At 41.2% G+C, this 17,206-nt stretch overlaps 1 protein-coding gene across 1 annotated transcript; it reads right to left on the reverse strand.

Moving 5' to 3' along the window:
* Positions 1 to 321: 321 nt before the first annotated feature.
* Positions 322 to 13,331, reverse strand: LOC111973430 (scavenger receptor class A member 3-like). The gene is made up of 8 exons (XM_024000795.2): positions 13,088 to 13,331; positions 12,863 to 12,964; positions 7,983 to 8,018; positions 7,659 to 7,703; positions 6,994 to 7,113; positions 3,295 to 3,375; positions 1,810 to 2,853; positions 322 to 1,614 (listed from the first exon to the last, which is right to left on the reverse strand). The coding sequence occupies exons 2-8, from the start codon at positions 12,867 to 12,869 to the stop codon at positions 1,178 to 1,180; spliced, it is 1,770 nt and encodes a 589-aa protein (XP_023856563.1). The 5' UTR covers positions 12,870 to 12,964; positions 13,088 to 13,331; the 3' UTR covers positions 322 to 1,177.
* Between the last annotated feature and the right edge of the window lie 3,875 nt (positions 13,332 to 17,206).

Consider the following 17,206-nt stretch of genomic DNA (forward strand, 5'->3'; position numbering starts at 1 on the left):
TGATGTCGATACACTTTGGTGAAGTAGAATGGTAGCATTTATTATACATCTATTCAAGCCAGTCAAATGTTTATAAGAATGACACAGGTTTACAAAAATACCCACTGGGCACAGACGTCAATTCAACAGCTATACAACGTTGATTCAACTCGTGTGTGCCCAGTGCGTAGCGTCTGTCTCTTATCATTTCACCTTTTTTTTTTTTTTTTTTACATGTTCTATTTGCTGTTAAAATACACATATCATCACACGACTCTGATTATGTGCAGGGATTCATATGAGTAGTCACAATGGAAACAAGAACACACAACAAACATGATGTATATTATCTACACTTTAAAATCTGAAAACACTCTGAATGTAACATAGCAAAATATTGGCATAAAACCCCAAATATGTCTTGTAAACAGATATTTATTCCAAAACCTTATATTTGAAGTATTTCAGGAAATGCTCAATTGCTGACTAAAACACAATACATCCAAAGCTGCGTACCCAAACAGATTCCTTTGGTTCTTCAGCAATTTCATTCATCCCATTATGACTATGACCTGTTTAATCATCTCAACTTCAGTCAGTATTCAGAGAACCTGCTCCGAAACATAAAAGATGCAAAAGCAAACACATAAAAACAGACTGTAGTTTCTATACTTTATAAAACCAGTAAAGTGCCATCAAACAGAATTTCACGTGTCAATGTTTCAAAAATGTGTGTACAAAATAATCGTTATTTAAGTGTACCTTCATGAAACTGCATGGCAATGTAAACCTAGATCTTTATGAAGCCCCCATAAGGGTTTTGTGGTTCCTTCAAACATACATTCAGCTGTATATTCAGCTGTATACTGAAAACTTACAATGCATTTTTTTWAACTCACACTTTTGCAGTCTTTATGTTATATTCAATTTTGCAGTCTCCTCTACACCCCTTCATACCTGAACATGTATTTAGGGCTATGTGTACTGTACAGTATATGCTCAAGAGCATGGGTTGTCCATTGAGTGTCCAATGAAAACAATGGACTAACATGAAGCGGAAAGCTTGAGAATGAGCTTTCCCATGCTCCATCCATCCATTCATCCTCTTCAATTACACTCCACCCCTTTGTCAGGCTGCCAGTACATCACTACAGTACATCTAATCCTGCCCTTGTAGTGATCAGACCTTATGGGCCCCTCAAGACACTGTGGCTGGGTAAGCTGGTAGTCCTGGTGGGCCAGGGGTTCCATGTGGACCAACAGGCCCAGGCTTTCCTCTTGGACCGGGTAGCCCGTGCACCCCTGGGAGCCCTGCTTGGCCCTGTATTCCCATTGGCCCTTTGGGGCCTGGCAGTCCATCCTTACCAACAGTACCTATATCTCCCTTCTCTCCTCTTTCTCCACGGGGGCCAAGCTGGCCCACAGAACCATTCGCCCCTTTGATCCCCACTCCGCCTCTGGCTCCTATTGGTCCTGGCTCCCCCTGAGCTCCCTCCGGCCCGATGAAGCCCTTCTCTCCCAGAGGGCCACGGTTCCCCGCTAGGCCTTTGTCTCCTTTGTTTCCTGTCAGGCCAACTGGACCTTTGGCCCCTCCTTCCCCTCTGTTGCCCTTTGGACCTGGTGGGCCAGGTGCACCTGTGAGGAGAAGAGTAGTGTGAGTGAGCACAGGTGATAGCAGCAATATTAGCAAGTATAAACAGTAGAAGTGCATTTGGGGAAGAGAAGAGTCAAGTGAGCACTAATGAAACCAGCCAACTGCAACACAGCTAAATGAAGATCTCGTAAACAAAAGTGACTTTGGCAAAAACATCAAGAACATCTTTGCTGTACCTTTCAGAATGGTGAAGTTCTGGATGACATGGGTGTGGTGCGTGTCCACTAGCTTCATCTCCTCCATGACCATGGACAGGTTCCTGACGTCCACGTCTAGACGGACGCTCAGCAGCATGTACTGCTGCCTCAGGGTGTCAGCCAGGTGCATCAGCAGTAGCACCGTTGTGTTCAGGTTGTGCAGGTCCTCCGTGTGGCCACCAAGCCGCGTCTGGCACGAAGTGCTCTCGATGTTGATGTACTTGTACATGCTCTGCACGTGGCTCACTGTGGCATTGATGCTGGACGAGATGGTGTCAATCTCCATCTCGATGGAGTTCATGCGGGCGTCCATGGTGATGAACCTCTCGCCCGTCCGGTTCTCGTAGTACTTGGAGTGGTAGTGGAGGTCGTGCATGTTCTCCTCMTGCTCGTCCATGAAGGAGGTGACGTTGTCCAGCTGCATCTGCAGGTTCATCACCTGCAGGGTAAGGTCGTGCACTATCTCCGAGCTCATGCTGATCCTCTGGTGCGTGGCCGAGATGCCGCTCTGGACGCTCCTCACCATCTGAGTGGTGGTGCTAGAGTTAGACTTCAGACCGCTCAACACCCGGCTGTAGTTCTGCCAGTCAGCGGTCATCTTCTGCAGGACCAGCGTCTCCTCATCGGTCTTCCTCTGCAGGGCGTCCATCCACAAGGAGCTGAGGGCCACCGTGGTGTTGACCTGATTCACCGTGGCCTTGAGGTCATACTGATCCTGAGACAGAGTCTTCATGCTCTCGTCCGTCTCGGTGATGACTGCCTTCCATCCGTCCACCTGGTGTACGTAACGCTCCAGGGTCTGGTTGATGAGCCTGATGGACAGGGAGTAGTTCTGCATGTCTCGGGTCATCCTGCTGCTGGCTGACTTCAGGGTCTGCTGGGTCTGGAAGGCCTGGTCCAGGACCTGCTCCTGACCCAGGATCATCTTCTGGAGGTCCTCAAACTCCCCCTTCAGCCTACTGATCTCCTCGCTGAAGTGGGCCACATTGAAGCAGTCCGAGCAGTTGCTGGCAGTGCTAAGATCTGGGAAAGAATAGAAAACAATATTATGGTGATCTGTTTATGTATCATTTAATCATGATCAGAGTTCCCATTTGTAAATTATAGTCGACTGACGGATGCAGTGCTTCCATAAATGGGTCAATGGAGGCAGTTGTCGTAGACTCTGCAAATTATGTCTCTTCAGGGAGTTGACACCCCAGAAGAGGCAGGCCATGAAGCTTGAAGAGCGGATCCTCACTGGCCCAGTGCTTCATACTCTGTCACCCATACAGTTACACTCAATGGGTGACCTATTTTAAACAGAGGGGTCCTCTTTCGACAAAATACATTTTTGAAATCTGCAGAAATGTTCAGTATGCTCTACTAGTCATTGTTTACTTCTTGACTTCTCTGTCAGCAGCCACATTGTGAGGCTCTGCTTGCCCAGCACATTTTGTCACGTGATTAATCATACTCTCTCACCTTGTATACTTTCCTGGACCTTGGTAATCTTCTTATGATAAAACGATTCCTTTTCTGATAAGTTGTCGACCTTCCTAAACACTGATGAGACAAAGATAATTATGTAAATTAGACTTTCAGAATAACGGGAATGGAGGTTCCTCTGTAGACATTGAAACAGACATAATACATGTAGAAAGAGGAGGAAGGGAAGCGCTACTAAGGTACACYATKGTACATTTTGGTAGACAGAAGGTGCTCTTTGGTAAAAGGGGTAAATTGGTCATCAAAAAGAAAGGAGGACCAAGGTACTCTTCATATAATTAATTAAAATGCCTTTATTAGTATGACATGTTCAATAGAAACAAAGTTTTAAAAATCCGACGCGTTTCGGCTGCATGGCCTTCGTCAGGGAGTATAAAATCCCATATTCATCTTTATCTTTCAGGACCGTATTTTTAAACAGGTCAAAGGATGTGCCATGGGAGCTTGCTACAGCCCTTCCTACGCTGGTTTGTACTTGGGTAAATGGGAAAATGACTTCATTTTGGATCCTTCTAATAACCATTTCTTTGACCGGATCATATGGTGGGGACGCTATATTGATGATGTTTGTCTGTTTTGGTCCGGCTAAGAAGATTAACTTATTTCCTTCCACCAATACCTTAACAGCATTAACCCTAAAATCAAACTAACTATGGAGGAGGATAACATTCATGTTTTGGACCTCGACATTAGTAAAAATGACAAAGGTTGTTTGCACACATCAATCTTTAGGAAGCCTACAGATGGGAATACCATTCTGAGGGCAGACAGCTTTCACCCCAAAAGGCTAAAAGAGAATATTCCATATGGCCAATTCCAAAGAGTCCGCAGAATTTGCGATCAGGAAACAGACTACAGTGTCAAATCTGCTGAATTGGAGAATCGCTTCTTAAATCGGGGCTACAGCGTTCAGGTCCTGAAAGATGCAGGTATAAGTGCTGGATTACTTGACAGAGAGAACTTGTTGCGAAGGGGAGTGCCTCCTGATACATCAGAGAGAGTGTATTTTGTTACAAAATACAGAACTGAAGCAGAGAACATTAAAATAATAATTAAAAATGATTGGGGAAACATCCAAAGTGATACGCTACTACGCCAAGTCTTTCCTGAGCTTTAAGAGATGTCCTACCCTAAATGACAAATTAGTCCACAGTTATCTTCCGGGTGACTCTCAAAAAACGTGGCTTGACCACAAACCCAAGGGCTCTTTTAAATGTAACCATTGCAACCATTGCAGAAATATTGCACAGAAGAAGTATTTTGTTGACACAGCTTCCAAAATGGAGTATTACGTCAAACATTTCATTAACTGCAAAACCACTCATGTCATCTATAGATTGGAATGTCCACAGTGCAAGGTGTTCTACATTGGACGGACAAAGAGACGCCTTCAAGACCGCTTAGCGGAACACAAGTACGCCATACGGGTAGGCAATGAAGACTACCCCATGGCAAGGCACTACAAGTCCTTACACCATGGCAACCCTGCCTCTCTACAAGCTATGGGTATTGATCATATTCCGGCCTCTATTAGAAAAGGGGCCGTACTTAAAAAGTTAAACCAAAGGGAAAGTTTGGGGATTTACAAACTACAGGCCACTAAATACCCTGGTTTAAATGAAGATATGGATTTCTCACCCTTCCTGTAGGGTTGTGATAGGTCCATTTTCTGTCATCTAGTGGACATTTTGCTCAATTGCCCTCAGCTACGTATGTTTAGACTGTTGTTGTTCATGTTTTGCTGTGTTCTAGTGTACTATGGAATATATTGCTGTCTGATTCTAGACACTTCTCCCAGTAATATTTAAGGTTAGAACTACCTTTCTAAGTGTCCTGATACTTCTAGCTTGGAGTTGTATTTTTATGATAACATAGCTACAGTAATTAACTTTTTAATGTGTATAGTATTGCTTATTAGGTGTGTCCAATCAATTTTGTAACCACTCCCTCTTCTAATTAGGGCTAATTGGAAAAGCTGTTCAAAAGAACACATTGTATTCTTTTTTTATACTCCCTGACGAAGGCCATGCAGCCGAAACGCATCGGATTTTTAAAACTTTGTTTCTATTGAACATGTCATACTAATAAAGGCATTTTAATTAATTATATGAAGAGTYCCTTGGTCTTCCTTTCTTTTTGAAGACATAATACATGTGTTGAGAAACTTGGACGCAAATATAGAGTGACGACAGCACTTTTGACAATACACATCAGTGAATGGAATTAAGATGCCGCCTTGAACCTTCTTGTACGATAACAACAAGACAGTTTCTTTCTGGTACAAAGTACTGCACAAATAATGGTATTGGTTTGTACAGCTGGTTACTTCCCAGTTTATTATTTTCCCCAGAGGAAGAACAACAGTACTTAAAGCACACTTTTAAGGACTTATACTTGCATGTCATTTCCTAATCCTTGACTCTGGGGATTAATAACTGGTTCACCATAGTATGTTTGCACTCACTAACGATGTCATTTACATACCACCAGTTATGCTGCATTTGGTCTCAGGGATGTTGATTCAACACAGCCTCTCAAACATTAATTTACATTATCATGGTGTACTGGTGGACTTGAACTTCTGATATTGTTCTAATCATGTCCGCTAGCTACACAGAGGTTGGTTAGGTTCTAATGGGATGTTTTTCCCCCACCGGAATGCCTGTTATATAACACTAATTATTGGGGACTCTGAACAATGTAAAACAGATGTGCTGCATGATATGGACTTTTCTATATTTATGACTTCATGTTTTAGTTCTCGCTCAATGTTTGGGGAGTTTTAGCCAAACACCATTTCAGACATTTCACGATATACAGTTTACAGTGCTTTGTTCTTGTTTCGCCTCATTATTGATGTGCTCTGCGTTGACAAACTCAAGCAGACCCCGCCAATAAAATGCAGTGCCACTGCAGTGTTGGAATCCCAACCCTCTGTATCAGCGCTCTTGGAATTACTCAATGGCCCTCAGGGAGCTCTGAGCTGCTGTGAAAATGAGATTTATCTTTTTGAATCGCAATAATATTTTTGCCTAAATGCAAGTAACATCTGTAAGCACTGAAAAAGTTGTCAGTCAGGTAAGACCTGGCAAATCGGTTTGAAGTCGTATGTTCACTTGATCCTTGTTGGAAATTAAAGGGCACTTATTTTTTACAACAGAAACCCTGTAGGCTTGAACCAGATCTCCTCTCATCTGTTATTGTACAGTGTGGAGCACATTGTTAAGTCAAGCATTACAAAAGAGAACAGGTCCTGACTGGGGAGGAATGCCTGCTGATGTGAAGCTTGAGGTCTGTGCACACATGATACCTGCAGAAACACCAAGTCCCAGACTTCAATCTACTCATACAATAATTTGGATTTAATACGGCTTTATTAGCTTAGTTATTATATATCATCAAACCCAACCAAAGTGGTGGTGTAAAAGTGTGCCTAACAGCTCAAAATCCCCTAAGACATCAACAGAGAGTGGGGTCATAGCCAGGGTCAGCCATTATCAACAGCAACGCTGGAGAAATTATGAATAAGTGCCTTGCTCAAGAGCACATTGACAGATTTTCCACCTCATCGGCTCGGGGATTCGAACTAGTGACTTTTCAGTTACTGGCTCAACACTAACTGCTAGGCTACCTGCTGCCTGTCGCCAGATTTGGTATAATATCATAGTTACTCACCAAGTGATGCCAGCACTGCCACTGCTATGATGAGGAAGGCAAAGAAACTGTACAGCACTTTAACGGCCAGCTGCAGAGAACGTGTCTGCTGGCATTTCACACAGCCACCTCTGGTTCTTCCTGCAATCAGAAGCATGGGGCTTTAGTCTCTCTACCATAACATCAGGTGGTTAGAGAACAGAGAGGAGGGGAAATACCTGTCTTAACCCTGACACTGTGAGGACTGTGCATGACTAACTACCAGACTAGTGGCTGGCTTTGGTCAGCAGAGGCTGTGTGGAGTGAGCATGGTGGTCAGACGGGGGAAAGAGAAGGATTAAGGAGGGATATCTGAAACAGATGTACAATGCACGCACACAAACAAAACAATGATGGCAGATGTATGCAGACACACGCAGGCCCTCACACACACAAACACTGTACACACATAGCCCAAATGTGTACACAATACGCCCTTGATGGATATTCTGATGCTATTTTTCAAAGGGTTATTGTATTGTTGGGTTCTTCGTCTGAGAGATTCATGACCGACATATCGAAACAATATCAAAACAAAGGACACTTCATAGAACCTGCTTGTCTATCCACATAACAAGCAAAATAAACAAAAGTGGACAGCAAGAAAGAAAGCCTGTGGGTTGTAGATTTGGAACCATGTTTCTCACCTCTAAAGGAAGTCATCTCTTCCTCCTCCCCAGTAAGATCCTCCTCTGAAAGGCAGCAAAGAAACATGTGTCACTGTTATGGAAACATCTGATAGCACACAGAAGTTCAGCTCATGTCAGCATTCATTGACTTTTTACTTAAACTCAGCTTCCCATTAGGCACCTTAACCCTGTCCTTAATCTGACTACTCCCACCATGCAAGCATGCAATAGTAGGCCTAATAGATTTGCCAAAGCCAGGACAGTAACAAACAGATTTGTCACACCATTCTGTCCAAGAACCAGAGGATAATTTAGAAAACCAACACGCATGTTTGTCCTCACCTTTAAAGAGCTGGTTCTCGTATCCGCAATAGATTTCTGAAAAACAGACGGAGAGACTTGAAATGCGTGTTCACAGATGAAGGTCAATAGTATGAAACTTGAGGGAACAGCTCACACATTTTATTAAAGTGGTCATAAATCACAAAGTACGAGGTGAAATGCAATAAGCCCCCTCAGCCACTTTTACCATCCAAGACACAAAACATTCAACTTGGAGCTCTCAATATGAATGTGAGGTCATACTTGGCTGATAACTTATAGAAACACAATTACGCAAATTGGAAACGGGATTGTTTTCCTAGTGTTTAATCTGTGTCTCTGACCAATATATCATTCACTTCTCTAAGTATGGTGGGCTGGAATGAAAATGTATGTGCTGTCAGATAAAGGGCCCCATTGCAGCCTAATATGAAACACTATAGTAAGGCTGATTGTGTGTGATGCTAGCTGGGCCGGCTGTGGTGTCACCCCCCTGGTTCCAGCTCAATGTGGTAGAGGGGCCAGGGGGACATGGTACACTGATGCTAAAGAGAAGCAGCTTCAAGCCAAGACCTGAATTTGGATTCAACTTGGGTTTAAATGGCTTATTGCTGGGCACAAATTAAAGGGAAAGGGGGGTACCTAGTCAGTTGTACAACTGAATGCATTCAACTGAAATGTGTCTTCTGCATTTAAACCAACCCCTCTGAAACAGAGAGGTACATGGGCTGCCTTAAATCGACATCCACGTCTTCGGCAACCGGGGAACAGTGGGTTAACTGCCTTGCTCAGGGGCAGAATGACAGATTTTTACCTTGTCACCTTGGGGATTCGATCCAGCAACCTTTTGTTTACTGGCCCAACGCTGTAACCACTAAATGAACTAGCAATGCTTACCTAATAGAGCTATAACTTAAAATATATGTGATTTAATCAAACCAAATCAACTATATATTTTTCCGAATATGCCGAATACAACAGGTGTAGACATTAGCGTGAAAAGCTTACTTTACTGTACCATTGTGATGCGATAGAGATGGACACAGGCCTTTCAATTGATTAATGGCATATGCAATTTTAGACTACAAACCTCAGTATTTCAGGTAATCTTTCAGAATCTCATCTGAGTTATGTCAACAACTCTCTTACTAAGGTACAACATCCACAAAAGTAAAGAACATCACTCAGTTGAGTCTCTGTTGAGTCTTTTCCTTCACCGTCTTTTCCCCTTTATATTACATTCAGGCAGCCCTGGTGTTTTCACCTCTGCTGGGCTGTGCTTTTTGTGCACGGGGAGAGGAATACAGAACTCTGAGGTGAGGGTGTTTATGTGAAGTCAGCCTGTTGGAGCAGCTGAAGTCAGACTGTTGAAGGCCAAGGCTCTGACTGAAATGCTGAGATGTGCGGACCAGTGGAAAAGAGAGAGAGAGGAAGGGGTCTGGAATGGGCCCAGCTGCCTGCTGCAGCTCTTAGACTTTACATTATCCAGTCAGCCATACCGGTGGCTGTAAGCTAAACCCGGGCCTGCCCTCCACTGCTCTCTCGCCTCTGCCAACGGAGGAAAGGAGTGGTCTGCCCTGCCTTCCCTGTATAAAACATGCCTCTTACGTCAATCAGGAACTTCATCAGCACCTCACATCAATCAGGGGCACTTCACCAGCATGATCAGCAGACATGTTTTTAAGATAGAATCAGGCACTCAGGGGAGGGCTTTATTGGTCAGTGGTCTTTAGAATGTAAGATATTTAAATGTGGTGGGTGTTTGTAGTAGAACCAGTGTTCCATTGCAAATATGAGCACAGGTGCATTTGGAGGAAACGGCTGAAAAAAACATCTGAAAATTCTAATGGACAAAATGAACATTTATATTTCATCAAACACTTCATGAATGGAATGTCCACTCCAAAAATATTTAAATATTTAGATAACTTTGTAATCCAATAACGTATATGCCAGCAGGGAGGCGAAATGTTTGTATGGTATATCCAGCAGGTACTGTATGTCCAGCAGATTTCCTTGATTAGAGGGTGTGTCATTCTTGCATTGCTAAAGAGTCTAATGTGCCTGGTAAAAACATGAACGTGAATGTGCCTGGTAAAAACATAAATGTTATTGCACTGAAAACAGAATAACCCCTACCTATCATTAGTTTTTATAATAGATCATTTGGAATGTGAATTTGATTATATGTTCACTGTTTTAACAGTGTATAAGGCAGTGACCATGTAGCCCTCTGTCCACTATAGAACTTGCCAAAAATACCTCTCAGGTCTAATACTATAGTCCTTGAACTGTCATAATGTGTTAAAACTTTTCATTACCTGAAAGTAATGAAAATAATCTTTGTTAGGGTTAAATATTCATCCAAATACTTCCGTCATGACTCAGCTAAAGCTACGGAGACGATTGCATTTGAACAGTTGACAAACGTGTAAGTGGTGAGAAAAGTTTGATACAGTGTACTGTATGGAGAGGATTAAAGATGAAAAACATTGACAATGTTTCAGTTCTAGGACATGAAAGAAGAGCTTTGACTCCCTGAAAGCAACACAGTTCATTTCAGTCTCTTGGCCAGATGTCTTACAGTACACAGCCACATATGAAAACACACCTTGAGCTCTGTTAACACATCTCAGCAAGAACATTAGAGGTAGCAACTGTGTTACATAGTACTCTTTGGTGCTACTCTAAACATAGTTGATTATTTGTAACCACATGCATATGAATACCTACGTAGGTATGAGGGCAAGTTTGACAAGTTGGCTAATAATCTAGCTATCACACATTAGGCTAAATAGTCAAATGATTTAATTCTGTAACCTATTACATAAGAAAGGGCCATCAACGGGTTGGAAGAAAGGTCCATACAGAACTGCTGATAGGGCAAGGACAATGTTGACTGCCAATAGTGGCCAAATGATGACACCCTAGGGAGAGAAACTGAAGTCAGTAAAAAAGGTTCTGTTCTGTTTCCACAATAGGACAGCCACCTAGTAAGCGGACCCATTTCTAATGATGGCATTGCTGTGTAATGCCCTGGACATGAAGCCTTCCCTTAGGAGACTAATCTAGGAGACAACTCTAGGAGACTACTCTGGGAGACTACTCTCACCTAACACCTACATCAACAACCCAGTGTTTCTATTCCCATTGCATTTGTTTCAAGTTTCAAATAATCGCCAATATGCATGTACAACACACAGTGAACAAAGAGAATGTTAGTGGTCTCTCATTGGCAACATGAAGTCTAAGTCCTCCCACCCTCGTTGTTATTGTGAACTTTGGGCCACACTGAGCAAGAACATGACACCAGTCAACTCCCTTCACATCCACAAACCTCATGACTTCTCATCGCATGTGGTTACCCTATTGTGTTCCTTCTTGATTTACACTTCGCAGTGGATTTTCAAATGTTACAGTTAATCTCTCCCGATCAACCTAGAAAAGCAGATGAATAAGTAAACCACTGTTTGGATTTCACACACATTCAAATGTGGAGCAGGGAAAATCCAGTTATGTTTGACTATTGAACTATAGTATAAGCTTTGGGTCAAGAGGTTATGTTTTCTTGTCTTATAACAGAAGCAACTGGCAATCCATTCTCCAAACAAACAAATACCAAGTCTGACAACCAACTATACTGTACTGTTTGAAATGTCCACCTGATTGGTGTTGACTTAAAGCTTTTAACATGGATACCTGAATCTCCAATTTGAAAACAGAGACACAAGATTTCTCCAACACCAAAGAGCCCCAACTGCAACTGATAAAGACGAGTGTCTCCCCAAGCCCCTGTTGACAACCAACTGTTTTAGATGCACTTCAAAGGGAATGTGTAGATGCTTTCAAAGCAATGAAATGCCTGGAATGTGTTGATCCAAATGGTCTTGCTCCAAAGGATCTCAAGCAGCCCTTCATGGTGGAGTGAGAGAGTCCAGACTTGAAATCAAATGATACCCTAAACATGCCCTCGTTTTCTCCAGGAAAACGCTGTAGGACATCTCGTGTTAGAAATAGCCAGGCAATCTGGCAATACTAGCAAGGGTCTCGTTCTGTAATCTCACACACTTCTCTCTTGCAATCCCAGTAGTTTTGTATAATTAGAACCTTTCAATTTCATCTGATGACTGTCACGTGCCAAAGATTTATGATTGAATGCCTGTCGAAGGAATGCATTTGTCTTTCCAAAGAAGAGAGCTGTGTTGAACAGTGTTATTCAGGTTCTTGTAAGGCAGTCTGTGTCTCCAGTCATAGTTCTCTCTACTGTACTGTACTCTATGTGCCAACCACACACCTGCTGCTTCCCCTACCGAGGTGCCTCTTTCCAGTTTCACATTAGGAATGTGTTAGTCTACATGTTTAGTAGCCCGGCTTCAATGGAGCACGCTCCAAACAAGAGATGAGGAGACCTCCTACCTGTGTGTTCCCCTGTAAATACCACAACACTTTATAACACCTTCCAAAGCTAAAGCCACACGTCGCTACTCAATTCCTCCTCCAAGAGGACTCCTCAGATTTCGAAAGCCTCTTCAGAATCTGTGAAGAGTCTTATATCATGCAATGTTGACAAAAGTTAGTCTTTAAATGTTATCCTTTCAATAGGGCTCATATAAGATCCTTAAAGGAAGCCCAAAAGCAAATGTGTGGCTTCTGAAAACAGCAAGCTTTTGAAATATGGAGCTTTCAAAGCAAAAGGGGTGGATGTTCCACATCCAAGATCAACAAACCAACGTTTTCTCTGGATGCTGTGAGGTACTGGTCTTAAAAGCGAGCTGTCTGCACATTTGTGTGCCACCGGTGCACTTTCACGTCTCCTACATAATATATTATATTCCTCCACAGTAAGCAGTAGTCTGAATTTGAATACAGCATCAACAGAGAGTCATCAATAGTCATCTAACCTTTCATGGTGATTCTTCAAGGCAGCTCTGGTGACGATGTGAAGAACTTGTCCGGACAAAAGCCTCTGACTGTCCCAGTCCTCTTCTCTGCAGTACAGTCTCCTACAGCAGAAGTGACAGAAAAACAGTGTCTAATTTACAATGTATACACTCATCCATAGGCAACAGGTCCCTCTTGTAAATGGTTCAGGGTGTCCAGAGCACTGAGCAGGAGACAGGACTTACTTGTTAATTTACGATTGCTGTATATCCAGCCAGACTTTTCTCCAAACAACTACAGTAGGAATTCTTCAGGTAGCCCATGGACTCTCTCTCGCTCACCAGCAACTTCTCACTTGAACTGCAGTTCACATACATAAAACAGTCTAGGTCTATTAGTGTGTGAAGAACAAATTCCTGGCTACATGCTACAGTTAGTCTGCGAAAGACTGCTGCTCCTCTCCCTCAGAGCCAGAGGAAACTTATACCTTGGACAGTAACCATGTGCAGCTTGGGGAAACGAGAGAGAGAGAGAGAGAGAGAGAGAGAGAGAGAGAGAGAGAGAGAGAGAGAGAGAGATCTCTTATACACATCTAGATGTGTATAAGAGACAGGAGAGAGAGAGAGAGAGAGAGAGAGAGAGAGAGAGAGAGAGAGAGAGAGAGAGAGAGAGAGAGAGAGAGTGAGTGAGTGAGTGAGAGTGAGTGAGTGAGTGAGAGAGAATATGTTGTAGAATGTCCGGTCTGCGGCTCGGGCTAATTGCTAACAAATGTTTGAACATGGATCATGGGCAACTTTACTATCTATGGCCTTCCTCCACTGTTCAAAAGGAAATACTTTCCTCCATGTCTGACATATCAGGGCTAATTCAATAGGCATACCTCAAGTCATTTCAGAAAACATGTAGTTCGATGGTTATAGACCACTTTAAAAGACAAACATCAGCTTAATTGAATTATAACACAATTTATCACAACCAATTTGCAAAGCGGTCTCAGGGCAATTCGGATTATTCTGTTCGTAAATCTGTGACAATTTTAGTATGATATACTACGTTATGTTAGGTTACATTATGAATGGAATATCGGTCGTACAATATCATATGAATTATAGGACGCATAGTATCATATGTCTTACCCGGTCATACAATAGCCTATGAACATTACTTATCATACATATTGGAGGACGTATGGTATTATACATCTTTCTCTGAGACCAGGTTGCTTGTTGCACCATAACAACAAAGGAGAATTACGAGGAGAATTTATGTTGGCACTTAGGTGAACTAACAAAAAAGGTTAGGATAATTTAAGTAAAAGGTTAGTAGAACTAAAATGACAAAGGTTAGGTGAATTTACGTAGCAGGTTAGGTGAATTGGGTTATGTGTAGAATATGGGTTAGGGGAAGGGTTAGCTAAAATGCTATAGTTTTCCCCAACGTGACTTGAACACGCAACCTTTGGATTGCTAGAGTGTCGCGGATTATGCCCACATGTAGTTTCCTAATTAATAAGAAAAATTAACAGTTGTACAGAAAGACTCATGTGAAGGGCAAATTACAGAGGAGGAACTTATTGATGCAATTAAAGCCTTTTAACCTAAAACTCCAGGGTTGAATGACATACCAGTGGAGGTATACCAAACCTTTTTTGATATACTCAGAGGACAGTTATTAGCATGTTTTAACCACTCCTTTAAAAAAATGGTAGATTATCAGATACTCAACAAGAAGGTCTGATTTCATTATTATTGAAACAGGATCCAAGTAGAAAATGTAAAGATCCAGTCCATTTAAAATAATTGGAGGCCCCTTCTACTTTAGAGTTGTGATACAAAAATTTGAGCAAAATGCATAGCACATAGAATTAAAAAGGTATTGTCGGTTATTATTCATCCTAATCAGACAGGTTTTTTACATGGATGATACATTGGAGATAATATAAGTACTGTAAACAATAAGACACTATCAACAATTCGGGACACCAGGCCTGGTATTCATAGCTGACTTTGAAAATACTTTGATAAGGTACGATTGGAATTTATATATAAATGCCTGGAATATTTCACTTTTGGAGAATCTCTTATAAAATGGTTTAAAGTTATGTATYGTAACCCTAGGCGTAAAATAGTAAATAATGGCTACTTCTCAGAAAGTATTAAACTGTCAAGAGGAGTAAAACAAGGTTGTCCACTATCGGCATGTCTATTCATTATAGCCATCGAAATGTTAGCTATTAAAATCAAATCCAACAGTATTATCAAGGGGTTAGAAATCCAGGGCTTAAAAACAAAGGTGCCATTGTATGTTGATTATTCATGTTTTCTTTTAAATCCACAATTGGGATCCCTCCACAGCCTTATAGAGAATCTAGATACGTTTTCTAACCTCTCTGGATTACAACCACATGAAGTGTACTATATTACATTTTGGATCACTAAAAATAAAAAATTTACATTACCGTGTAGTTTACCAATAAAATGCTCTGACGGTGATGTGGACATACTCGGTATACATATTCCCAAAGAAAGAAATGAACTCACCACAATACATTTTAATAGACTGGAAAGCAAAAATAGATAAGATCTTGCTACCATGGAAAGGAAAATACCTGTCTATTTGTGGAAAAATACCCTGTTTAACTCTTTAGTCGTATCCCAGTTTACCTATTTGCTTATGGTCTTGCCTACACCTAGCGACCTGTTTTTTAAATTATACGAGCAAAAAATATTACGTTTTATTTGGAAGCCAGACAAAATTTAACGGGCCTATTTATATAATGAATATGAATTAGGAGGGCATAAATTATTAAATATGAAAGAATTAGAGCTCTCACTAAAAAAGTCAGTTATACAAAAGTTATACTTAAGTCCAAACTGGTTCTCTGGCAGATTAGTAAGAATGTCTCCCCCCATGTTTAAGAATGGCCTTTTCCCCTTTATTCAGATTACAACCTCTCACTAGCGGTTATTTTAAAATGAAATCATCTCCAAAATATCTCTATTTTTAAAACAAGCCATAGGAAGTTGGTTGCAATTTCAGTTTAATCCACCAGAAAAGACAGAACAAATAATACAACAAATATTGCAGTTAAACTCAATTACACTAATTGATAAAAGACTGTTATTTTACAAAATATTTAAAATGGTATGTTTATAAATGATATCATGAATAGGACTGGGGGAATTATGTTACACATGCAGCTAACAAAAGTACGTGCTCTACCCAAAATTACAACCAACTAATTGCAGCATTACAGCAAAAATGGAAGAAGCAAGTGGAAGGGGGAAAAAGTAAGGAACTTGTTTGTCGGCCCTGCATTAAAGACCAAAATTGGTAAAAGAAAATTGTGATAAATGAAAAAGTGTACCAGTTTAATTGAAGGACCAATAAAATGGCAGCTGTGCCATATAGATTGCAAAATAGTTGGGAAGAGATGTACCAATTTTCGATGTACCAATTCCATGGCACATGGTTTATGAACTGTTACGCAAAATGCGTAATGCCGGATTCAAAACGTTGAATTTTTCAATTTAAATTATTATACAATAGAATGCTATATATATATATATATATACTGTATATGGGGATACAACCATCCCAGCTCTGCAGATTTTGCTGCGAAGAGACAGAATCATTAGATCATTTGTTTTGATACTGTCCATATGTAGCTTGTTTTTGGTCGGAGGTCCAGGAATGGCAGAAGAATTGCAACGTTTACCTGGAGCTAACTCTGCATATAGCACTACTGGGTGATTTGAAAAGTCATAGACAATCAATAAATAACATAGTAATACTTTCGGGCAAAAATGTTTCTCTTAAATTCATAATCTGTAGAAACTATGAGAAAAGAAAGGTTCAGAATGTTTGTGAAATATCACAGCACAGTTGAAAAATATACGGCAAATAGAAATCAAATATGGATGGTGTTAATTAAGAGATAGATGGGAGGGGTTGAGGGTAGCGGAAGAATAGGAGTAAAAACAAACCAAAGATGAGTATATATACAGGGAGAACAAGTATTTGATACACTGCCGATTTTGCAGGTTTTCCTACTTACAAAGCATGTAGAGGTCTGTCATTTTTATCATAGGTACACTTCAACTGTGAGAGACGGAAATTTAAAAAACATCCAGAAAATATTGTTTGATTTTTAAGTAAGTTTCATTTTGCATGTTTATTGCTGACATAAGCTATTTGTATCACTACCACAGTAAATTCCGGCTGCTCACAGACCTGTTAGGTCTTTTCTTTAAGCAAGCCCTCCTGTTCTCCACTCAATTCACCTGTATTTAACACTGCACCTGCTTTGAATCGTTACTGTTATCAAAGACACCTGGTCCACGACACTCAATCAACAGACTCCC

This window comes from Salvelinus sp. IW2-2015, linkage group LG14 (genome assembly GCF_002910315.2).
Source record: "Salvelinus sp. IW2-2015 linkage group LG14, ASM291031v2, whole genome shotgun sequence".
In the NCBI taxonomy this organism is placed as follows: Eukaryota; Metazoa; Chordata; class Actinopteri; order Salmoniformes; family Salmonidae; genus Salvelinus; species Salvelinus sp. IW2-2015.